Genomic DNA, 23,935 nt, shown 5'->3' on the forward strand with positions numbered 1-23,935 from the left:
ATCTATTGACTCTAGCAAAAGCAAACAAATCACACGAGTAGGCATCAATCATCTGATGGGACAGGAAGAAACTAAGAAGCTTCATGTAGTGGCATTGAATTGGTCAGCACATCATATTAACTGGATGAGCTATTATCTGCTCATTCATATCTACCCCTCAAAATTAATACAGGATTTAGTATATAATCTGCTCATTCATTCAATCTGAGTGTACATCAAACTAGAAGAGATGGTTTGTATAAAGAGGTACAAATTCTCTTCACATTATTCTACTGCTGCCATAGTCCACAAAGCATTCTGGATCTATAACTGATGAGGTATTCAGAAAAAAAGACTTGCATATACTTGGCTTTGTTCTCTGTCTTTACTTGTCAAAAGTTCTTTGACAAGTGAGTGTCCTTCACATGAATCTTGGTTCCCTAAGCACAATGAATTTATCTTCACATAATCTCTCAAAGAAACAGTGCTCAAGAGTTGAAGATGTTAAACCCATTATATAGGTCTGGAATACAGCAGTTGATTCAAGAATGCTGATCACAGAAGATCGCAAAATGGTACTGATATGTATAATAAGGGTTTCCATCATGCAGTTCAAGAATTTGAAGTAACTCAAATTTCCTTTGCATTTTCTGGAAAAAAAAAGTCCTGATACTTTATAAGCAAGCCATACTATTTTATCTTCGGTGACAAAACCACCCTACATTGATTTCTTTCACCCAAAATAAAACAGATCTTCTATGAGGGGTTCATTTCATCTCAATTCTACCAGTGACTAAATTCATTTAAAAGTTATACACGATGCTCGCTTATGCAAGTGAACAGAAAAAAATATAAGGGCATCAACAAGAGAAAAGTGTAGCCTTCGGTGCTACTAACAAGCTTGCTAAGGTGATTGTCATACTTTGTGTGATTAGTGAGCAGAAGATTTTTGATTCACACATGATAATGGCTCGGTGACTCTCAACGTACCCCCGAGTTCAGTAGGAACGAGAGGAATGAGAGAGTGAAGCACATCAGTTATCAGTGGCCTGTAACTTGGTTCTCGCTGCACACACAGTACAGCTACAGCGGCAACCTGCACCATGACATGACATTCATGAGCAACGAACTGAGCGGAGAGCGATAGGGTTTAACTAGAGAACAAACTTGATATAGGTGTTTCAGATCCATTTTGTTCCTGATCACTGGATCAACTATATTCGGAAGCCTTGATCTGTCAGTGAGCTGAGGCATAGCCTGAAGACAGAAGCTATTGTTAAAATGTTGATTACTTGCTCAAGATATATACACAAGCATCGATATTTGTGTAATAATTTAAGCTGAGGAACCATACCCACGTGACAAGTGATTGGCATTGCGATGGTGCAGTTTTCTCAACCGGCTTTCTACCCATCAGAAGCTCCAGCAAAACAACTCCAAATGCATAAACATCACTCTTCTCGGTGAGCTTACCTGAAAAATCAGAGTTAATTGTGCTACAGATAGCTGGGCTGTTTCATGCCTTTTAATTGTATATAGTACCATGTTGACTGTAAAATATCAATATTCAAGTTTACAGATAAATTAGCAGAGGTAGAGAGGTATGCTGACACAAAAATGGAAAATATCACATACCATCCAATAGATACTCTGGAGCTACATAGCCGACAGTGCCTGAAAGCTTTATGCCACCTTTGTTATGGTTCCCGACAGTCACCGCAAGGCCAAAATCTGAAATCTGTATCCAAAAGGAATTCATTTGATCAATGACATTTTATTTAGTCAACAACAATGTCATTGATCGAGTTATGCCACATGAACCTTTGCATTGAAGTCTGAATCCAGAAGAATATTGGAGCACTTAAGATCCCTATGAATCACTGGAGGGTTGCAGTGCTCATGAAGATATTCTAATCCTCTGTTTGACACCATTGCAGGAAAAAGAGAAGGGTTCAGAAATAGATAGATGCAAGAAGTAATTGAAACAAAGACAGTTTGAATATCGTTGTGTCATCACAAGATACCTTGCTATATCAAGGGCAATTTTTACTCTCATATGCCATGTTAAAGCTGATCCATGAGTTGGTCCTGCAATAGTATAAACACCGAAATTAAATTAGAGCTTCAGATTTTATGGTCATGATATAAATAACTCAGGATGAGATAGGATATAGCTGTACCATGAAGTTGTGCTTCCAGAGATCCTTTTTGCATCAATTCATATACAAGAAACCGAGCATCCTCATGCACACAATAACCAAGAAGAGATACTATGTTCGGATGACAAATTCTTCTAAGCAAATCCAGCTCATTCTGGCAACACAGAAAGCAAATATTAAAAGCTAGAACTTTCTGCCAAAACAAGAACCAGAACCGAGAAGGAGGTTCTCACCTCGAATTCTCTTTCGCAGTCCTGTCCCCCGCCAGATAATCTCTTCACTGCAGCAAAGACTTCACCATCGAAGCAAGCTTTATAAACAAAACTGAATCCACCTTCCCCCAAGATATTACTCTCGCTGAATTTGTTTGTTGCCAACTCTAACGATTCATAGTCAATCACACTCATCAGTTCTTTCTTTGACACCTTCGAGGAATTGAACTTGCCCAAAATTGGTCCAAATGGTGTCCCTCTACCAGCATCTGCATCGTCCAAAGTTCAGAACACGAGCAGCAATTAGATAGTGATTCTATCAGAGACCAGTACCGCTACAGAACCTGAGCTTTCAATGTCGTCTGAATTAAGAGTTTTGCGGCTCCTTTGCCAAAAAATCCAGGCACAAACTGTTGACGATACGATCGCTACCACCGCAACCGAGGCAAGGATGATTGCCACGATCAGTTCCTTGTGGTAATGGTGACGTTGAATCCGTACGATGATTTGCATGGCTGCAGTCAAAAGGTTAGCATTACCAACATATGGGATTCCATTCCACAGAAGGAGGATGATACATGATGAAACCAATGGAAAACGATCCTCATAAAAATCAAATCTTGGAAAGAACATAAAAAAGCTAAGTAAAATAACTTCATTACACATTTTCTTTAGAGATCAGAAGACCGAAAAGAAACCTCGACCTCAAAAAAGCAACAACTATTCTGTAGTATCAGCTAAACCGATGGATCGAAACGAGAAAAGAAGCAATTTTGTCTATTTAGTCCTTCAAATATAGAACTAGAAGGAAATTATCAGAAGTAGCACCTGCAGGAGGCGGTGCGAGAGACGACGGAGACAGAGAGATAGACCGGTTCCAAGAGGATGCATTGGGGGAAGGAAAGGGGGAAGCCATGAATGGCATTTGGGCATCGATGAGCGCAGCCAAGAGAAAGAAGCCGAGGATCCAAATGGGACAAGGAAGAGGAAGAGGTGATGGCCTCCTCATGTTTCCTCCCACTGATCAAGGAAAAAAGGATAGCGAGCAAAGGCCTCAGGAGATCTCCAGAGGCACAGGGGAGGATGGAAAGGGACCAAACCAAGGAAGCAAGCACGGAATCCAAATACCGAGCAATGGCAACAACCCACACTGCTCTCTGAAATCAACACCAACAAACGCAACAGGATAAAAAAACAACCCTTCCACTTTTTTAAATCTTGGTAGGATTTTGGGATCCCCCAACAGATCTTTTCCAGATTAATTTAATTTTATTTTCCTTGGCTTAAATGAGTGGGAGAAAGCGACAGTGGCTAATGGAGAACGGGAGAACCCTTTTGATCTTGGCGTGGGGGCAGACAAGGACTCAATCATGTGGCAGTTGCCAGAAAAGTAGAAGGCAGATAGATTGAGATAGACAGAGAGAGGGCAGCATTTTGCATGCTGGATAACATCTTGACCGATTTGCATCCTTAGTCGTCTACTGGCCGAGTAGTACAGTATGTGTGAATGGTTGATGTCTCAACTGGGATCCAATGAGATCATCATGATCCCTCCGGTACATCATTAGTTGCACGACTCTTGCAGCACTCCCCCGACCCGGTTGTCATAGTAATTATTAATTTCATTAAATTGAGGGGATATAATTTGAAGTCCAAAAAACCAAAAAACCGTTTGGGATTAAAGCTGGTGCTTATTTTAGGGGGCAAATAAATGGAATATATTTCCCATTAATTATTATATCATACTTGACTATTACTTCTTTCTTTTTTCCTTCTTCTCAATATATACATACATGAAACAGATGATTAAATGGGCCAATTGGTCCCGACGCATCAAATTCATTACGAAAAATACGGCCACGTAAGTAAAGCATAATAATGATAACAATAATTACGAAGTGGCCTAACCCGAGGTAGTGTCGAGATGGGGCCCTAAGATGATTCCAAATCGTTTACCGGACACCTTGGTTTGATGTCGATGCCATTAAGTTGGCCGACATGGCAGACATGGTGATAATATTTACGTTTAGGCCACATGGACACACCTTTACCCCCGGTTAGTGGCAGTGAACCACTATAGCAGAAGTGTACAGAGTGTACTCCACCATGACCGTGAGCTTTCGATTTCAATGATGGTGGGGTTCTTGTACTTGGTGATAATATTTACGTTTAGTGCTTGCAACTGGAATTACCTGCAGACAATAATTGCAGGCAAAAATAGTTGGTCAGATAATATGAATTCAACTGCTTTTTATTCGCAATGACAGGTTAGTCTTCTTACATGTGCAGGAGGGCACGGTACGAGATGCTGCATCTGCGTGGACACAGCAGTCACTTCAGCGGTGGAGGCGATCGCCTGCATCTGTCGTGCGATCATGTCCTGCTTCGATACAGCTCCTCATGATCCAACCATGAGGCAGCTGCTGCATGATTGTGACTACGGACAACACACAGTATGAGGACAGAAGATTAGGTAATGTTTCATCGTCCCGTCATTACCCAGATGGCGACGCTCATTGTGCACTCACGTGCAGGTTAAGGTCTGCAACTGGCGGGTCAGCTGTTGAATCGAAGGGGCCGGCAGTCGGCATCCTGTTTTCAGCAAAAATCTTGTGAGATGTTCAAGCAGGGTGAAACCGTAAGAAAGAATTAAGGGTTTCCATGGCAACTGGCCTGGTTTCAACACAAATGACCGCGTTGCCTTGAGTGTATCATTCTGGGGGGGGGGGGGGGGGGGGGGGGGTGCAGTGCAGATCAGCAAAGACGAAGAGCCACTGACCATCTCTGCAACAATGACAACCTGCAGCATTATGGAGGGAGAAATTTAGCATTCAATGGCAGTAAAAAAAGCATCAAGTATGATGTCAAGTTGAATCAGTTTAATAATCTCAACTGGAACGTCAATAAAATCCACATCCACGTTTCATAAGAAAAAACACTTACACTAGCAATACAAGTCAACTGACAATTGGGCACAGACCTGCACTGTGTTTCTTAATGGCATCGTGGATCCAGTTCCTCAGTATGGCACCACATACATTCAACTATGTCTTGCTCCACAATTTCATCAATGACCCCAGTTGCAGCAGTAGACAAAGGTGATGCTTGTTAGGGCAGCTATTTCAATATACCTCAGAGCCCATGGTCAGAAGTAATTGCAATTCCAAGCCAAGGGTCTAGCTCCTCCACTGTTCTCCTTTTCACTGCATCTCTTAAAAACTGCAACATTAGTCATTTATTCAATAATTAGATCAAATACATGAAACTCGGTCCAACTGAAATTCTTGGTATAATAGACATTCTTTTTTTCTAATTGAGTTCACACTAATTGTGCGTTGATTATGTGACAGTATCTGCATCTCAGTATGCCTCCACGATGGATCTGCATCTCAGTAAATGATGGCGTACATCGACAGTCCACAAGTAATATTTCCACATCTTCATATTTATGAACCACTTTGTTAAGATTCAACCACTCATCTTGTTACACAATCCACAGCTGTATCAACCATGATTCTTTATATAGTAGTGGTTGAATATATCTTACATCTCTTTCTCCTCTAGGAATCTTCAAGAGGTTCTTCACTATGCTACAGATTTGACTGATTCCATCATAATGGTCATAGCAGCTACTGTCGTATACTGAGAATCAGAAATCAAACAGTTGGTTTGAACAGAGAAAAGAGCTTCTAAAGAGGTTGGCAAGAAATACCTATAGTTTCTGCAAAAAAAGACGAGCTTACTTGACCAAACTTTCAATTATGAAGGCTCATCGAGACGGCACATACAAAGCTACACAGTCAGCCTATATAGAAGACACTCCCAAAATAAGATTGCAATAGAATGTGAAGGTACATATAGTAGCTGCATACCTATCAAATCTTTTGTGATGATTGATAGAACACTAGAACCATTACCCACACATGGCCCGGACAACAGTCAATTCAAAGACAACTAAGATAAATACAACTGACAATTATTTTCTTCATGATCTAGAGTATAACTGATGACAGTTGGATCATGTTACAAGTACTTGCCACAATCCAAGTCTCCATACTTATTGATCCAATTGAAGTTCATGCAGATACTTCTTCTCACTTGAACATGATCAATGGACTGTTCCAGATGTACAACAGCAATTCTCTACCAAGGATCATTTAGGAAAGCATGTAATTCATGCATTTTCCGAACATGCCCCTCAACGTAAACAAGTGCATCTAACACTATCATTATATCGAAGATCTGGGAATACACACTAGATAGAGGGGTACCTGAGGTTAAAAAAGGTGGCACAGTAAGAAACCACAGATTTCACTGAGTAAAGACCTGTTCATGGGTTGGGTCTGGTTTGGGCTAGATCCATATCAAGAAAAATTATACATCGCTAGACTAGACTTGGTCCAGAATATCAGGACCTTTTATATCATGACCAAGAACAGTCATATATTGTTTTTTATTAAACCCAGGTAACTTGACTATTTCTATTTGAAAGATCCTCAAAATCAATCCCAAGGCACTAAAGTTTACATACACAAACCTTAAATCACAACACCCATCTAAACATTCTAACAAGAGCAAACCTCTCACCCCTGAATACCAAGTAGATTCCTACAACCCATGGCTTCTTAATTCGGTTTAGAAGTGTCTCAAAAAAAAAAGTTTTTTGTTCTTGTTTTAGTTTGAGACTTCGGGGTCTGAGTTGTTTGTATCATTTTGAGCGTCGAAAAAAAAAGATCCGTTTAATTTCCTAAAACAAAGTCTTGGTTACGTAAAAACCATGACTTCAACTCGAAAGATGGAAAATAGCTGGAGTACCAAGAACCTACGAATTCCAAATTGAGAAGCTCAGTTACATGAAAACCATGACTTGAAACTCAATAAATGGAATTTTAACCACACACAGCTCAAATTCCAAGAAGCTTTCTTCTCCAAGTTGAGAAGATATCAGAATCAACGAAATAAATTGGGAGAACACAGTAATAACAAAACCTCGACGCAATTGAACAACCCAGACCAAATTCACCCACAGATCCTAATCTTTGCCAAAAGGTTGGGGCAAACAACCTACAGAAAGAAAGCACCTTGAGGGGAATGGTGTGCGGGATGGACTCATCGATTGAGCCAGAGGACCATGTGGGTGCCGAGCTCGAGATCCACAACGGACGTGACGACCTCCGCCACCATCCTTGTTCTGGATCTTTCCGCCTGCCGTGGACGCATTCTTTCTCCGCTTTCTTACGCCTGGAGCTCGATGTTTCTCGCTAGGGTTTAGGATTAGAATCAGGATTTTGGTATGCGGTGGCGACAAGAGAGCCGAGTTCGGATGGCGTTGATAACGCAGGCGGTGTAACGCAAACCGAAACGTTGCGGCAGACCGACATAATACCGACAAATTACATGCACGCCACACACACTAATAAAACCCATCAAAATATTTATTGAATTTATCGATTTTTTTTATTATTTTCAAGTTGCACGAATCAATAGTTTTATTTCATATTATTTATGAAATCAAAATATTATTAGTTTCTCACTGTAGAAGGGTCGTGCTAAAGCTGACGCGTGGTTCCGTTCTTGGACACAAAAAAGAAAGTCAACCCACGAAAAATGAACACGTCGAAACAAAATATAATCCGCAGCAGAAGCCGAGCACACTTACGTACCTGTGTCCATGCCCATGCATGCACGAGTAGCCATGGAGGCGGACTGCTTGCCTGACCTTTGTGTTCTTCGATCTGCCGTGGATAGTTTTAGCGGTCGATCCTACAGCCATCAGAATGAAGCTTCTGAAAGAGACAAGAGACTGCTCTGCCATGGATAAAAAAGAAGAAGAAGAAGAAGAAGAAGGAGTATCCTGTTTAAAACACCGTACAAGTTGAGCTCTGGAGGAGGAAGAAGGAAGACGGCAAGAGTCTGATGCTAATAGCAGAGGGGGCGCACCAGACGCACACAGCGTGGCACGACCGGAATCGTTGACTGTGGTCGTACCAGGCGGTGCGAGTCTCGTGCCACCTCTCCAAAGACTTTCTCCTCCGTTCGTCTCAGGACTCTCCGTCATAGGAATAGGCAATGATCACAAAGCGAGACAAGACAACGCAGGCTGATCTCCAGAGCTTATCGTCTCATGCTATTTCAACTTCACCGTATTCCTCTGTACCAGCCCATGTCCATCCTCGATCTCCAACTCTTTTCCCCTCTGCTACTAAGAGGGAGTGGAGGAAGAAGTATATTTATCAAGGCATGCATGGAACAGGACGATCCCTTGTGATCAGATCACGATACAGACTGGGTGAACGTAGATGCGTGGGGACGTAAGAGAAGAGCCAGCCAGCAGAAATTGACCGTGGACGTGATCGATCCCACGGACCGAGCGGCCGGGCGGCGCCTTTTTGGCCTGGAGAACGACCGAAGCCCGCGTCTCGCCCGCCGCGTGGCCGTGTCTGGCCTTGACACGGACGGAGCTGAATCTGCAACATGTACTGGTGAATCGGCACGGTGCGAGGGGCCAAACGACGTGGCCGTGGCGGAGGTCGGAGATAAGTGGGAAGGAGAGACGCGACGACAAGTTGGAAGTAGATGAGCACCCAAGCTCTGCAGTCTTGGGCGGGGCTTGACACGCGCCAACGTGCATGCATTTTGGTGTCTGTGGTGAGCGCATGCTCGAGCAACACGTCCCCATCTGTCACCCCTTTGCCATTATCATCTTCGAGGCGGCTTGATTCTAGCCGCACGGCTGCTCCTTGCATCTGCTCGTTCCAAGGAGAACGAGAGTCCAAGTAGAACACACCGGTCGGTCAAAAACGAGTGAAGGGTTTTGGATTCCTCGAGAAGAAAGATGGGTATACCCAAAACGGAGGCTGGAAGTCTCGACCTGAATCTTTTTGAAGTTTGTGAGATTACATATGAGATCATAGTGTTTTCGGATGAGTATATACTTGAAGGGATGTTTTTGCGAGGCTTTGGGTATAGGAGATGAGGTTTCTTGGCATGGATTTTTGCCACTGTCTGTGTGTGTATCTCTGACTTCATCCACTCGCCATTTTTAAGCTGGTTTGTCTTCTTCTCTCACTCGAAAGAGCCAGATGTGTGAGCGGCTGCTTCCATCTCCTCGACCTCCTCGCAAGGGCACTCCCCTAATAAAAACGTCTATTGTTGATAGAGAGGTATTAGATTTCAAATAAATCCTTCTCTGTCAAATAATTTATCTTTACTTTATGTTGACCGTATTTGCAAAAGCCAAAAAAGAAAAAGAAAATTTGAATCGAACAAACGGTGGCAGGAAATATCATCAAATTGAACCGAACCGAACCGAACAAGAGTGGCCCGTTTCGACTCACTCGACGATTGAATTCGACCGGTTCATTACCACGCCCTTTGTCACCTCCCCGTCGCATCACTAACGAGTGGGTCCAGCCCAACCCAATCCCAATCCCAATCCCAATCGTAGCCTAACCCAATTTGTATTATATATATAAATATGCTCTCGTGGCACAGCCAATGCGGCCATATGCTCTGCTTCTTTTTCTCTTTCTTTTGTCAGAGCTTCTCATCCTCCCAACCATCTCCCTCTATTTCTCAACTCCTCTTCCTCCACGGTAGGGGTTTGGTTCTTGCAGGCTTCCATGGCTGTTCCCACTGCTGCTGCGGGCGACGCTGACGAGTGGATCCACGACGCCTGCCTCCACCCTCATCTCGTGGCTGCCGTCCTCCTCAGCTTTCGCCGACGGAGCCGGCTTGACTCGGAGACGGAGTGCGACGAGAAGCCGTCGACGTCCGCGACACCTGTGCCGACGGCGTTGCTGGAATGGGGAAGGAAGAGGTCGCGGATGATGAGGCTCCCCAGAACCCTCTCGTGGACGATGGGGGAGGAGGAAGAAGTTGCGGCGGCGGCGGCGAAGAGAAAGGGGAAGAGGAGGGCGAGCCCGCAGTCGCCCCTGGAGGGATACAGCAGCGCGTCGGCGAGCGGCGGCGACGATGGTGCGAGGGCCCCGGGATCTGCCTGCCTTGCCGCCGCCACGCCGGATGACCGGCTCACCAAGGTGACCCCTCACCCACTTTTTCCGCTGCTGCTTCACCCTTTTCTTCTTCTACCATATGACTAAAATACCCCCAGATCGAATCCAAAGTTTCTCCCCGCTTTCTCCTCTGAATTCGATCACAATTCATCTCGTTTTTTCCTTTTTCTTCTTCGGATGAACTTGTCAAAGGATTTAATTGGTTTAATAATTAAAATTACCGTTTTAATTTCGAAGAATTTTTTGGAGGATTTTTCTTCCCAGGATTCAATCAGTTCGAGGGAGACTCCCGCGTATTGACCCCTCCTTTGGAAGGGGCGTTTTCGTCATTTCGGACGATCCGAGGGATGCCCACAGAAGAGTTAAAAGAATGGGTTGATGAGAAGACCTTCCCGTTTGCTGCCCGTCTCACTCACTTGACCTGCGATTGATAACTCTCACGCATTTTAACGTGTCGCGTGTGGTGTGGGTACTGATAAGAATAACACCGTGTCCCTCGGATCCATTTTGAACGGCCCAGATGCATCTCTCTCCCCTCGTTACAGCATCTAACCCAGTAGTTGTGCGCCTCTTTTGCGGCAGGTGGTCGGCAACCCACGGGCACCGTCGGTTTCATCGATCCCTGCTTCGAGCTCCATCCAACGGCCACCGCCGAAGAAAATGGTAAGCCCCCGAACATGGACTTGTCGGGATGCCCCTTTAATTTTACTTATTACTATTAAATGACGTGGGGTTTTGTTTGGGTTTGGTGAGCAGACGAAGCCGGAGCTGCAGGCGGTAGAGAGAACGCTGCTGGAAGAGAGAGCGAAGCTTCATAAGGTTTTATTTATTTTCCTTTCTGGTGGCCTCCTTCCTCGACCTTCACAGGTTATGTTATCTCAGTCTCGTAACACATGATGCAGGAGATGGAAGACCTGCGGAGAGCTGTGGAGGTGCTGAGGGCGGACAATTGCAAGATGCAGGTGACCACCAACCACCCGTGCCTTCCTTCTTTTGGTGCTTTTCCCCAGCTGCCTGCTCTCTCTCAGACTGGTAGATGTGCCGTCCGATGTCGTGTCATTGCTCAACACGTCGGAGCGTAGACTTGTGCTGTCTTGCCTCTGGCTGCGGGCCCATGGCCGCCTGCCGACCAATGGGAAGGCGGACTAGCATGTGGCTGGACCGTGAGAGGTTGAACCCGGTTCAAGCTGTTTGAGACCTGCAGTGAGTCTGCAGACCGCAGGCTTCGTGAGCATGCCCGGCTGAACCCGTCACTGACAGAATAGTAATTGCGAGGTAGTTGCCGTGCAGGTCCGTGGGAATTCTTTGGTGGACCAGGTCTGGTCCACCGCGGCATCCGTGAACCTTACCCAGCTAAAGGACGACGAAAACATGGAAACTCCGTAGAAATGCATCTGGGGATTTGCATTTGTGCTATTAAGGAAGGCATAACTATTCCTACTCCCCATGGAGCTGCGTTTAGCATGCCATACCTGCATCTGCCCTAAACTGCATGCGCCGTGTACATAAAACATTGTGGTGCATTTATGCGCTTATCCTTGCTATGGTGCACTCGGCACCATCATGCGGTAACGCACAACGGGTCCCACCTGGATACCACGACCGGCCGCGTTGGCTGGTGGATGTATATAAATATATATCCCATCATATGCTTGCACACCGGGGGGGAAAACAACATGAACTTGTCTGACAGTAAGCAGCAGGCCAAATCCATTATAAATCTACTTGTAGCTAAATTTACTTGGTTTAAAGAATAGGTTGGCGTTTTCCTTGCTAAATAGGTTGCTTGACTTGGGGCATAGCATTAAGCATTCAGTTATATGATCGTTTTGCACCTTGTTTCATGGTGTTTGCATTTGCAAACATGTGTATCGAAATATCATTGCCTTGCTCCAAGATTGGTGTGTATTTCTTGGAAATTTAGATTCTAGAGTTAGTGAGCTGCTGCTGTATTAGATTCATATGTGTTCATTGTCAGTTGGCCTTTAGCTGGTTTTGTTAGAGGGGGAGATGTTGACAGGAAGTAGTTAATGATATATTAGCTATGCAGTTTGTGCACTCATACTCGTATGTGTGAATGATGTCTACGATCTCAATTCCGTGTCTTGTCAATATAGAAATTGATTAATTGTCCTCACTTAGATATCTGTCTAATATATTCATTAACTTGAATACCGTTTTGAACATGAAATGCATTTAAGGTGCAAAATCTGATCAGTTAATGTTGACCTTATTGAACGGTCCTATTATGAACCATGATAATTACATAGAGCTCACCTGATGTTTTGAGAATGTTTTAAGAGGTTGCTTAAGATTTTCTTCCGATACTTCTGTTATTGATGATTTCAGAATGGGGATTAAAAATATTTATTTTATTTTGTCATTTGTTGTTTGTTCTCAGAGACAGATCTGGTGGTCATTACTTTTAACTCATTTGAACCATCTACAATCACTGGATGGTTTTAAGGCTGAGTGTACAAGTGACAACCAAGAGATTAAACCTCATAATTTGTTGATCACCCATAACTTCTCATGTGTTATGCCTGGTTGTTCTTTTGCCCTTTACATCTCTTGCGAGTTACATGGGTACTAGATTTAGAACATTCTGATTTTAATTGATTATTGTGCTTGGTCCTACAAGGGTTCTTTATGTTGATGATTACTAGCTGCAACAGGTTACACTTGTTAAACTCTAATGGTTGAATTATTTACTTGCTCCTTCACGGTACAAGGAATATTAGTTGATTGTCATAGTATGATACTTCTGGTCTTCCCGACTTTTGTGGATAATTGTATTGTAAGTTCTTATACAAATTTGTTTCTTTGTAATAAGTAAAGTAAACAATGACATGAAAAATTGCACAAAGACACAATTAGACCAATATGTGCTTTTAGGCCTACAGCTAGGTTGCTGTATCTGAGTTTCTTGTCATTTCTATGTCCTCCAGAAAGTTGGCTGTTATTTACTAACCATGACAGAAGTAAGAAATAGAATGCTTGAATATAGTATTTCATGAGAGTTTTGATCTGGCCAAAAGTGTTTTATGCAAAAGATTGTACATCTTCTAGCATTTTTGTCTGTGCTTTCATGGAAAGACGAGATCAGCATTTTGTCCTTTCAATTTTGTATTGGAAGTAAATCGATTAGTTGAAATATGTATGTCTAATTCTTCATCAGTCATATGGTTTGATATTTCCCCTGAAGACTAATTCTTTGGAGGCTCAAAACGTGACCCATCATTCCCTTAGACCTCTGAATGAGCCTGAAGCCTTGTGATAGTGAGGCTGTGATAGTGTCATTTCTTGAGTCTTGGTGACAGTGTTCTCAACTAAGCTTACCCATTATCATGCAGTTCTAAGCTGCTCATACTTTAGCTGTCAAAATATATTTCAAGAATTAATACTTCTTTGGTTGATTTGCTTCATCATTCTCGCAGATGCACTTGGAGTCGCCAAAGATACCAGTTAAGGTTCACGTGGTTCTTGAAGATGTCCAATTCCCTGGAATATGCCAGCACATCACTCCATCTTCGCTCCCTGGCCGCAAAGATTTGTTAATGATACCAGACCTCAATGATCCATTGCCAGATTGTTGAGTCTTCCAGACTGTTGTGCTGAAGTATCAAGAAAGGCCAAACTTCTCCCTTTGTGAATGATCAACCCAAACTCTAGAAGGTAACTGGTGACAAGTGGAAGGTGGGTTTCATGAAGCATTGCATCTCTAACCACAGTTCTGTCTAATATATTAGGGAGAACCCAAAGGGAGCTCCACAGATACTTAGAGAATATGGATTCACTGATTATTTGCTACTTCAAGAATTTACACGAGTGTGATGCTTTATTCTTCTCCAAGATGAAATGGTATTTGTTTGTTAGCTTCTGAGATTGCAAAGTGATTCTGTTCTGCATGGCACCCATTTGGCACTAAATTCTTGTGATCTCATTGAAGCCTTTTGTTTGAAGACACAAGATTCTCACTGGATATCATTAATTGATGAGGTTATGAATACTAGAACACTGTCAATTTGCAGGTGATGGACTTGGAATTAGTAATTGCCTCTAGGCTGCTTTGCAGGTGCGCAAGATCTTGGAGGCAAAATTTGACATCAAACACTCATCAATGCTTATCTGCAGTTACAGGGGGTTCTATAGATCATTAGATCATGCATTGATGACAAAATCCATCGTGTTGAAAGAGAGACATTAGACCAAACAATCTCCAACCATGGAAACCTCTTGAAGACACTCTTGTTCCCATGGTGGCAGCATCTTAATAAGCACTCGTAATGATCCCATCATACAGGAAAACATCACCATTTGGAGTGAAAGCTCGAGACACTATTATTGAGACGCAATCAATCTTGGCAAGTTGTCATGCCATTGCAGAGGTTTCCAAGATTGTTCCTTGATGGAAGATGGTCACAAGTGAATAGAAAGGTGGGCAGGTAGATGATAAGAAGATGAAGAGGAAGACCAATGGGTTCGTATGTGTTGACGGCCAATGACATAAATATGCAGAAATTAATAAAGCTTTCATCGGTCATCACATCATGAAATATAGTAATTTTCTATTTTCCTTTTATTTATTTATTTATTTATTCATCAGGAGTGGTGGCAGGATGATGGACGGGGAAGAGCCTATCCCACAAAAACCAACGGTCTAGAATTCCCCAGAGACAACTTTAGAAACCCGGTCGTTCCAGAGAGAACGAGAGAGAGAGAGACAGGGAGAGAAGTCGAGTGTGATGACGGGCCTGATGGCCATCTCCTCCCCAACCCTCTCTTCTTCCCAACTTCCCTCCTCCCTCCGTGGCTTCCGTCCTCCTCCCCACCCTCTCTGGCTCCGTGCCCGCCCTTCTGTCCCTGGTCTCCGCTCTTCCCGCGGTCTTCGTGTTTCCGCTACCGCCGCACTCTCCGTCGAGCAGGTAAGCCTCGTCTTGATTCCCAAAAAGGCTTCTCCTTTCTCTTCAATAAACCTTATCGAGAATGCCGGTTGCTTTTGTGGGCGCTTCGGGCTTACATCAACATCCATCGAGTGGAAAGCAGAGTTTTTTGGCACGCTTCTTTGCCGAATCTCGCTGGTTGGTCCACTCGTTTCTGTAGAATTATGTCGAATTATCGATTTCCTCTGAGTGACCTTCCATGATCAGAAGAGAGATGGTGTGGTGGTTGCACAGGTTTATTGACCTCTGGTAGAACGCTTGTTATGTTGTAGTGAGATCTAATGTGCCTTTGGTGGCTTTTGCTGATAGCTTTTGACTTGTGCTTCGTGATTATGTTACAAATTGGTTGTGATATTAGGGTTTATTTTCCAATGTCTATAGAACCAATCAATTCCAAGAAGTAATTTTTGTCACTCTGCCAAAAATTAAACGAATCACAGTGATAGGAAAGTGATCTTAATGATAAGCTACTTCTGTGGTGATCTTTTCTTCTTCCTGAGCTAACTTTGGTTGTCTGCATAACTGCAAACGAACCTAAATCCTTCTACTCTTATGGGGCATGTCGTTACTAATTAACTATACTTTTATTTTACATGCTGCCATATCATTGTATTTTTCATTCTTTATGTGATCGTTTGACTTTACGTGAAATGCTGGATGTACTTTCTGAAGGGATTGCTTTACAGGAGACTCGAGTTCAGCACAATGATTCAATGGACCTCCAGTTGCTTGCATGCCCAATTTGCTATGAACCATTAATAAGAAAAGGACCTGCAGGTTTAAACGTGTAAGTACGGTTTTACATGCCATGAGATAGAAATACTTGGTTATTTACTTGGGTTAATTATTTTTTGTTCTTGTAATTGCTGCAGGCCATCCATATACAGGTCCGGATTTAAGTGTCAGAAATGCAACAAGTCATTCACCAGTAAAGATGTTTACTTGGATCTAACTATCACTTCAGGAACAACAGAGTACAGCGAGTTCAAGCCTGCTAGGACTGAGTTGTTTAGGTATATTAGTACCTAGTTCACCTATGTGTTATGCATTGACTTGTGTGTGATGGTATTCAATATAATCACTTGATTTTGTTATCTTCTTTGTCTCAAGGGTATTTGTGAAATTCTTAAGCATTCACACAAAAGAGACTGACATGGATGACAGGACAATGAATGATTTCTGAAGATATTTTATTCATAATGAAATCAAAAGTTCAAATTGTGGTATGCTTCATTTGTGAAACACCCATATATGCAAAGGCCTATTATGACGGTTAAGACATCAATTTAAATAAACACAACAACTGGATTATTGACCTTTTGCTATTGGCCTGTGGATATATGCTTAAGTGTTCTCCATAAGCATCACTGCAGCATGGTAAATAGCTAGTGGCACAACTACCATTACTGAAGATTTATTCAAGATGGCTTAAATCTGAGATTCTAAAGGTTAAGTTTTTTGTTTCTGAAGGAACCCCTGCATTTTGTTGACAATGAGATGAGCATTACAATATCTTTCTTTTGGGAATCAGATTAAGAGTCCATCTTCCTACAAGCCAAACTAGCTTCCGCTGATGTTTCAACCAAACATACTCCACTAGCAAATTTTATCAAAGCTTGTCAACTTTGATTTTTTTGACTTAATATATATTTAAAAAATCATATCTAAAGCATATATACTTCATGACTTGATATGTATCATGTTTTCTTGTCTTCTTAACATTAGGAGTCCACTTGTTTCATTTCTTTATGAAAGAGGATGGCGTCAAAACTTCAACCGAAGTGGCTTTCCAGGTCTTGATGAAGAGGTATACTCCTCACCTTTTTTCATTTTCCTATTGTTTCATATCCTACTCCAAGATTCCATCTTATGAGTCTCACCTCTGCATTGTTTGACTAACATTCTTGCTTCAGTTGCACTGTGTTCATGATGATGTGCATACACCAATAATGAACCACTATGTCATCATGGTAGAGGTCTTTCCAAGTGTTAATTGATGAATTGCAGGTATATTGTTTACTTGGCAGTTCAACATGGCTCAAGAATACTTCAAGCCTGTCGCAGGCGGTTTGCTTGTAGATGTTAGCTGTGGGAGTGGCTTGTTTTCAAGAAAATTTGCAAAATCTGGATCTTTTTCTGCTGTTGTCGCACTAGATTTTTCTGAGAATATGCTTCGTCAATGCTATGAGTTCATCAAGCAAGATGATACTCTAATAACAACGTAAGTATCTTCCTGATCATGTCGCTTGGTGTTTTCACTTCAGAAATTATTTTATTGCGTTAACTTTTTGGTCATGATTTTTAAGGAAGTTGATTCTAATCATTTTGTATCATTTTGAGCTTACGTCTGGGATAATGAATTTGCTTGACAATTTATAGAAACCTTGCTCTTGTAAGGGCAGATGTATCAAGGCTTCCCTTTGCATCAGGTTCTATTGATGCCGTTCATGCTGGTGCAGCTTTGCATTGCTGGCCTTCACCTTCCAATGCGGTAATCATACAATTTTCTTGCTATAGTCCAATGATATTTATGGAACTTGCTCCTTTAAGCTACAAAGACTTCTTCTGTTTCCTTTTGTGCAAAGAAAATATAAATTTCTTGGATGTGATTTTATTATAAACAGGTGACATAAATTCTGAACTTTTGTGTCAAAGATATAGCATTATAGTTTACGTAGCACTATAAAAAATGGCAGCATTTGGCAGATGTTTATTTATACGTGAGTCGCTTCTCATGGGTGGTAGTTTCCTGGTGGTTTGGTTGCCAGTCAAGACATGAGCATCATTTGTAGATTCGTAGGTGACTTCCATATGAAAGTAACATGTCCATTTATATCAATCTTAAGTATCATGACAAGAGTTGGTAATATATTATGTACCTTAACCTCACAATTAATAGAACCACTAAAAGTTTACAAAAGCAACAAACCTGACACATTTAAAGAAACACTGTTGAATATCATGCTCGCCCTTGTTGCATATTTGGAAGATTAGCAAAAACTCATCACCACTTGTCTAAACCAAGTACTGCATAGGCTTGCTGTGGCACCCATGCTAGATGACATGTATCATGCCGACATGGAACCATCATATTGGTCTGTCATGAATCTGAGGTTTGCTGATACCACATTTTACTGGGCATGTTCCCCACAGAATTCCTGCAGCGAAGATGTGTCAATCGGAAAACACCATACTTGCATGTTACTGGTTCTAAGGTGTCCCATCAAACTACAAACTTTAGTTTAAAACTGAAACAAAATCTAAACTTCTCTAGCTTTAAGCATTCTCATACTTTTATCATAGTCTATGTAGATGGCACCTTTTCTTAAATCCTGCAACGTAACATCATGCAGGTGTCTTGGGTCTACAGAAAACTGTCACATTAAATGTGTGAGAGATTTTTCTCTCTTCCCACAATCTTCTCATTTTGATGGAGAATTAAGTTAGGTCAATCATGGTGATCATGTTAAATGTCAAATATTTGCCACATGAACTGAAGGGTTTTTTTACATGACATTCATTTTAATGTGCCTTCTGAAGAAGTTAATTATGTGCTCTAATCACAGTAAGATGTGATTTAGCTCAACTAAGATTTGCAACTCCTGAATATTGTAGTAGGCCTTCACCCTAATTGAAGTACAAATATGTAATATCTGTCTCTTTTACCTTGATAAAATTTTCATTCTTATAGGAAACTCACCTTTGGGTGGAGCTAGCTCCCAAACCATTTGAACATGCAACCCCTGCTTCTATTTTGGAATAAATCTCTTTGGTTTACTTTTCATTAATCATTACAAGATACTTATTTTGATCATATTCCACCAGGTTGCTGAGATAAGTCGGGTTTTAAGAAGTGGTGGTGTCTTTGTCGCAACAACGTTTCTGGTATCTCCTCTGAATACTCCATTACCTTTAGAAGCATTTCAGTCTCTAAGACAGGTAATTAATTTTACACTCACACCATCTCTCATTCTAGTTGCTACTAGCAGGATCTAGCTGACACTTCTCGATATTTTTTCAGTCATTCGGCCAAGTGACCAACAGCTACAACTACTTCACCGAGAAAGAAATCGAAGACTTGTGCAGATCCTGTGGCCTCGTCAATTATACAAGCACTGTGCGGCGGTCCTTTATCATGTTTTCTGCACAGAAACCATAACAAAAGTGTTGTGATTCTGCCACTCCTCAGAAGATTTGTTCACAAATAATACCAATGCTAGAGAAGAAATATACAGATACTATCTGCAGAAAAAGGAGTCCTCACCATCTAATGTTGTGTATTTATAGAGTTCTGTATGGAACTCATGGAATTATCTGTGTATCACTAACTTATGTTACAGACATCATCTTCAAATGTTGCATGGATATTATAGTCTTCAAATGTGCCAACTTCATTCCTTGTAAATTTAGTGTGGTTTTACATATCTATCTTTGCAAAGTTTGGAATTAGCATATTTACCCTTGTAAATTTTGATATAGCATATATAAATTAAAATTAATTTGGCAGGGACAAATAGAAGAATCACAAACTTTGGAGGAAACAGATCTAATTTTGCCTAAATTCAAAAAAAGTGGATTAAAGAGAATAAAATAATCCAAGTTACGTGCCGTCCTCTATTTCCATATCCTTCTTTTCTAAGAACGTCTAAGCTTCTTTAATCGATTATTATGACCCAGTCTGTTCATCATACACATTGACTGTATCAGAAGAGCTTATCCTCGCATTGACTACACAAGCAGAGTTGATCCTTGTATTTCTTTTCTTTTATCAGTGGATTCAAGTTAGAATCCAAGAACAGCTCAACACAATTTTTTCTTTGAATTATGCTACGATACTGAGTATAATTTCTTATTTTTATTCCGAGAAAAGGAGGAGAGAAAACGAAAAAGATAAGATGTTCTACATTAATCCTTGAATTATGAACAAATCTGTGCTTATCTTTCAATCGGTTTTAACCTGTAATCGATATGGATTTGGGATCATGATGAGATCTACTATGAGATACAGTAGACCAAAAATCTAAGAGCTCTCTACAGATTATGTGCGGTCAACGCAGGCCATTCGTCACGCATCAGTGATCTCTACAACAAAGTTGACTTCAATCTATCTATATAAATTGATTCGTAGTTGGTGAGTTGGTAGTGAAGCATGTCATCGATATATATATATATATATATATATATGGTAAGTGAAGCTTTCGAATCCCCAAGTGGAGATATCTACTCCCCGACGACTCGATGAAGTCATCTCTTCCATTATTACTACTTCATTCCCACTAATAGTTTGATCGGAGAACTTGGAGTCAAAGTGCGTGAGCGGTTGTTTCACATGATCTGCTTCCTTATCTTTCGAGTTCAGTAGATTCTTCTCCTTGTTAGGAGTCGGAAGGCATGATGGCGTTCGGTAGAGCTCAGGCGATTTTGATGTTCGCCACCATTTCTCTGCATTCTGCCGTTGCGGGACTGCAAGAAACACCAGTTTCAGGTTCTATTGCTTCTTGATCATACGACAAAAATGCTCTTTTTTCTATATGGGAGATGAATGTTATCAGTTCAGAACACCGTTTGTCCACAGAAAGATGTTATTTCCATGACAACAACAACAAGGCTTTTCTTTTTCCGTGTGTTCTTTCTTGTGTTTTGATGAAAGGAAAATGATTTGATGTAAAAGATCTGATTTTTATATGATCTAGAATGTTTTGCTCGGAATTGGACCGATGAATCTGCGGAAGGATCCTCTCTTTTGCGTATTTCTGGGATTTCCTCCAAAAATTATTGATTTGAAGGATGTGATTCTTCGAGTGCAGGAAATTTCTGTTTCTGCCAAATGAAGCGTCCTTTTCTTATATTTTAGTTCATCTTGTTGTGAATTGGATCATTATATCTGAAAAAAGAGGCTACTTTTTTTTGCCTCTTTCTGGGAATTGAAACGCTTAATTTCATTCCCGGTAGTTGCAGTGGCAAGAATTTTGTAGAAAGATTTGGTTTTGCTTGTGGATTTTTGTCCTCCGACAAAGAACATTGCTTTGAAATATGTGATTCTTAGAACAACACCTTCGTCTACAGAGTGCAGAAATCTCTGCTATCGCCAAATGAAGCTTCTTGCACTGTGATCGAAGAACCACTTTTTGATAAGGAAGGCTCAATTTTTATGTATCTTAGTACATCTTGTTGGCAAAAGAGGCCATCTTTTTGTGCATTTATGCGAATTGAAACACTAAATATCAAGAATTTTGTAGAAAGATTTGGTTTGCGTGTGGCTTACGAGATGCGATTTGTAGGAGCAGCAGAGGACGTCTTTTTGATTTCGCCAAGGAGATCTGCCAATTCACCTGCTCGAATCCTCGTGGAGAACACGTCCTTCGTCTTGGCCGCAGAGAGGACTCGAAGAAGAGATCCTTTAAACGGATTCAAACTCTACAATGGTGGCTGGAACATCAGCGATCTGCACTACTGGGCCGTGAGTTCTCCTCACCAATCCACCGCTTCATCTAATTCCTGACAGGCAATTGTTGATGCCAGTCCGTCGGCTTCACTGCTGCTCCTCTCTTCGCCGTCGCCGCCGTCTGGTTCTTCGGCTTCGCTCTGGTCTTGTCTTTGATTTGTTGCTGCTACTGCTGCTTCCCCCGACGCAGTTGTTCCTTCTCCCGCACAACTTGCGCTCTCGCCGTCGCACTTCTCATCCTGTGCACTGCTGCCACAATGTGAGCTTGCTGATCCAAGACTTGCTGCATTACCCCTCACTTTGGACTGGCGTCACCACATCCTCTTCTTCTTGCGTTGCATACAGAGTCGGATGCGTTGTTCTGTTCCATGGACAGGATAAGTTCCATGGAACCACGTCGAACACCTTGGATTTCGTCGAGGGCCAGTCGAACACCACCGTCTCCAACCTTAGGAGCTTCTCCACCAACCTGGCCGACGCTAAGAAGGTCGGGGTGGGTCAGATCTCCCTTCCGGCCGACGAGCAGGCCGCGATCGACGCAGTCGTGAAAAGTCTCAACGACGCCGCGGACGGCGTTTCCTCTCGCACAGCGGACAATTCCAAGAGGATACGAGACTACTTGGATACTGTGTATGAGGTGTTTGTTCATTTGCTTTCTGCATCTTGTGCGTTTCCTTGAGCGAGATGGCTCGTGCTCCTTTCTGCAGGCGTCTTGTGTTGATCATCCTCGTGGCTGCAGTGCTCCTTCTGGTTCTTCTCGGATTAAGTAAGTGGAAATGCATAGACTTCTGCAGTTGTCGTCACATTGGCTAACTCGATCACATTTTTCTGCAATTAATGCAGCATTTTCGATTCTTGGACTGCAATTTCTCGTCTACATGTAAGCAACTGTGCACTCTGCTTGTCCCCAACATCGTCTCGCTTAGTTTCCTCATCATTTCCATGGCTTTGGGGCTTCAGATTCGTCCTCGTTGGATGGGTGCTGGTGGCAGCAACCTTCTTCTTGAGCGGCCTCTTCCTCCTCCTCCACAAGTCAGTGCCGACCTTATCTAATAGATTAGAGATGGTGTCTCTGACTGCCATAACTCGTGTTCTACCTTATCAGTGCAGTGGCGGACACTTGCGTCTCGATGGATGAATGGGCTCTTCACCCCCGCGAGCACACGGCCATGGACGACATCCTCCCTTGCGTGGACGTCGCCACCACTAACGCGTCTCTGAGGCGAAGCAGGGAGGTCACCTTTCAGCTGGTGAACGTCGTCAACCAGGTGATCACCAACGTCTCCAACGCCGACTTCCCACCCATGCTCAAGCCTCTCTACTACAACCAGTCCGGTCCCCTGTTGCCTCCTCTCTGCAACCCGTACGACCCAGACCTCGGCAGCCGCAACTGCACCACCGGAGAATTAGGGTTCAACAACGTCTCTCAGGTACGACCTTATGAACTCATTCGCGATCCGACCGTCACAATCATCATCACTGACCCCACAAGAACCACCATTCTTCTCGTGCAGGTATGGCGCAGCTACGTGTGCCAAGTCACAGTGGTCAATGGATCCGACATCTGTGCCACCGTCGGTCGCATTACTCCCAAGATCTACGCACAGATGATGGCAGCAGCGAACGTGAGCCACGGCCTGTACCAGTACGGGCCGTTCCTCGCAGGGCTAGCGGACTGCACCTTCGTGCGGCAGACCTTCCGGTCCATCACCCTCGACCACTGCCCCGGCCTGGGGCGTTACAGCAAACAGGTCTTCATCGGCTTGGCCATGGCCTCAGCGGCGGTGATGCTGTCTTTGGTTCTCTGGGTCATCTACGCCCGCGCGAGGTGGCATCGCAAGCGTAACAAGCAGCTTCTGGCTCGATCCGACCATGAACAACTGCACCTGCAAGAGAAATATCTACTGGGAACTCCGAGATCAGGAAGATGACGCTGTTCTTCCTGTGATGTCTCGGTCAAACAGAAGATATTGACTCTTTTCTTCGACTAGTATTGCTTTGTATGTTGTTTATTGTAAGTACAGCTGACTGTATCAATGACCGGTTAGATCTTTGTGAGAATGGGTCAGTCTGACGAGACCAATTTGACCAAAACCACGAGCCACACACCTGTGGCTTGCGAGAGGATAACCTCAGGAAGAAGGATTGGCTCAGTCCAAAGAAACCTACGGCACAAAGTGTC

At 42.7% G+C, this 23,935-nt stretch overlaps 4 protein-coding genes across 9 annotated transcripts; 3 read left to right on the forward strand and 1 right to left on the reverse strand.

Moving 5' to 3' along the window:
* Positions 1-749: 749 nt before the first annotated feature.
* Positions 750-7,725, reverse strand: LOC135605426 (probable receptor-like protein kinase At1g80640). Of its 3 annotated transcripts, none has more exons than XM_065095490.1 (13): positions 5,331-7,725; positions 5,024-5,150; positions 4,632-4,942; positions 4,396-4,542; positions 2,695-2,865; positions 2,372-2,619; positions 2,160-2,292; positions 2,004-2,067; positions 1,801-1,897; positions 1,615-1,717; positions 1,334-1,452; positions 1,147-1,236; positions 750-1,075 (listed from the first exon to the last, which is right to left on the reverse strand). In XM_065095490.1, exons 5-13 carry the CDS (start codon positions 2,861-2,863, stop codon positions 911-913), a joined length of 1,188 nt encoding a protein of 395 aa, XP_064951562.1. In that variant the 5' UTR covers positions 2,864-2,865; positions 4,396-4,542; positions 4,632-4,942; positions 5,024-5,150; positions 5,331-7,725; the 3' UTR covers positions 750-910. The 3 variants fall into 3 exon arrangements, with proteins under 3 accessions (XP_064951562.1, XP_064951561.1, XP_064951560.1); XM_065095489.1 differs by having other exon boundaries at positions 4,259-4,542; XM_065095488.1 differs by lacking the exons at positions 4,396-4,542; positions 4,632-4,942; positions 5,024-5,150; positions 5,331-7,725 and adding an exon at positions 3,179-3,553.
* Positions 7,726-9,838: 2,113 nt separating this feature from the next.
* Positions 9,839-14,248, forward strand: LOC135605427 (uncharacterized). The gene is made up of 5 exons (XM_065095491.1): positions 9,839-10,389; positions 10,948-11,028; positions 11,122-11,184; positions 11,268-11,327; positions 13,803-14,248. Exons 1-5 carry the CDS (start codon positions 9,973-9,975, stop codon positions 13,959-13,961), a joined length of 780 nt encoding a protein of 259 aa, XP_064951563.1. The 5' UTR covers positions 9,839-9,972; the 3' UTR covers positions 13,962-14,248.
* An 862-nt stretch (positions 14,249-15,110) lies between these two features.
* LOC103973986 (uncharacterized methyltransferase At2g41040, chloroplastic) lies at positions 15,111-19,730 on the forward strand. Its single transcript, XM_009388698.3, has 8 exons — positions 15,111-15,290; positions 15,995-16,095; positions 16,181-16,321; positions 17,034-17,115; positions 17,336-17,529; positions 17,688-17,799; positions 19,134-19,247; positions 19,330-19,730. Exons 1-8 carry the CDS (start codon positions 15,111-15,113, stop codon positions 19,465-19,467), a joined length of 1,062 nt encoding a protein of 353 aa, XP_009386973.2. The 3' UTR covers positions 19,468-19,730.
* Positions 19,731-20,536: 806 nt separating this feature from the next.
* On the forward strand, positions 20,537-23,806 carry LOC103972455 (uncharacterized). Of its 4 annotated transcripts, XM_009386804.3 has the most exons (9): positions 20,541-20,793; positions 21,590-21,768; positions 21,831-22,012; positions 22,099-22,383; positions 22,461-22,519; positions 22,597-22,633; positions 22,714-22,785; positions 22,859-23,183; positions 23,268-23,806. In XM_009386804.3, the coding sequence occupies exons 1-9, from the start codon at positions 20,700-20,702 to the stop codon at positions 23,682-23,684; spliced, it is 1,650 nt and encodes a 549-aa protein (XP_009385079.2). In that variant the 5' UTR covers positions 20,541-20,699; the 3' UTR covers positions 23,685-23,806. The 4 variants fall into 4 exon arrangements, with proteins under 4 accessions (XP_064951567.1, XP_064951566.1, XP_064951565.1 ...); XM_065095495.1 differs by having other exon boundaries at positions 20,537-20,793; positions 21,599-21,768; positions 22,859-23,806; XM_065095494.1 differs by having other exon boundaries at positions 20,538-20,793; positions 21,596-21,768; positions 22,859-23,806.
* Positions 23,807-23,935: the final 129 nt, after the last annotated feature.

Source organism: Musa acuminata, chromosome BXJ2-2, assembly GCF_036884655.1.
Source record: "Musa acuminata AAA Group cultivar baxijiao chromosome BXJ2-2, Cavendish_Baxijiao_AAA, whole genome shotgun sequence".
Taxonomy (NCBI): Eukaryota; Viridiplantae; Streptophyta; class Magnoliopsida; order Zingiberales; family Musaceae; genus Musa; species Musa acuminata.

Bases quoted from the DNA above. Each gene is read 5' to 3' on its own strand.
- LOC135605426 (XM_065095488.1), bottom strand. From the start codon at position 3,359: ATGAGGAGGCCATCACCTCTTCCTCTTCCTTGTCCCATTTGGATCCTC. The intron at 2,293-2,371 runs GTGAGAACCTCC...CTGTGTTGCCAG, and splicing joins ACTGCGAAAGAGAATTCGAG to AATGAGCTGGATTTGCTTAG. The intron at 1,718-1,800 runs GTTCATGTGGCA...TTTTGGATACAG, and splicing joins ATTCAGACTTCAATGCAAAG to ATTTCAGATTTTGGCCTTGC.
- LOC135605427 (XM_065095491.1), top strand. From the start codon at position 9,973: ATGGCTGTTCCCACTGCTGCTGCGGGCGACGCTGACGAGTGGATCCAC. The intron at 11,029-11,121 runs GTAAGCCCCCGA...TTTGGTGAGCAG, and splicing joins GGCCACCGCCGAAGAAAATG to ACGAAGCCGGAGCTGCAGGC. The intron at 11,328-13,802 runs GTGACCACCAAC...TCATTCTCGCAG, and splicing joins CGGACAATTGCAAGATGCAG to ATGCACTTGGAGTCGCCAAA.
- LOC103973986 (XM_009388698.3), top strand. From the start codon at position 15,111: ATGACGGGCCTGATGGCCATCTCCTCCCCAACCCTCTCTTCTTCCCAA. The intron at 15,291-15,994 runs GTAAGCCTCGTC...ATTGCTTTACAG, and splicing joins CCGCACTCTCCGTCGAGCAG to GAGACTCGAGTTCAGCACAA. The intron at 19,248-19,329 runs GTAATTAATTTT...ATATTTTTTCAG, and splicing joins CATTTCAGTCTCTAAGACAG to TCATTCGGCCAAGTGACCAA.
- LOC103972455 (XM_065095493.1), top strand. From the start codon at position 20,700: ATGATGGCGTTCGGTAGAGCTCAGGCGATTTTGATGTTCGCCACCATT. The intron at 22,013-22,098 runs GTGAGCTTGCTG...CGTTGCATACAG, and splicing joins CTGTGCACTGCTGCCACAAT to AGTCGGATGCGTTGTTCTGT. The intron at 22,634-22,713 runs GTAAGCAACTGT...TTGGGGCTTCAG, and splicing joins CTGCAATTTCTCGTCTACAT to ATTCGTCCTCGTTGGATGGG.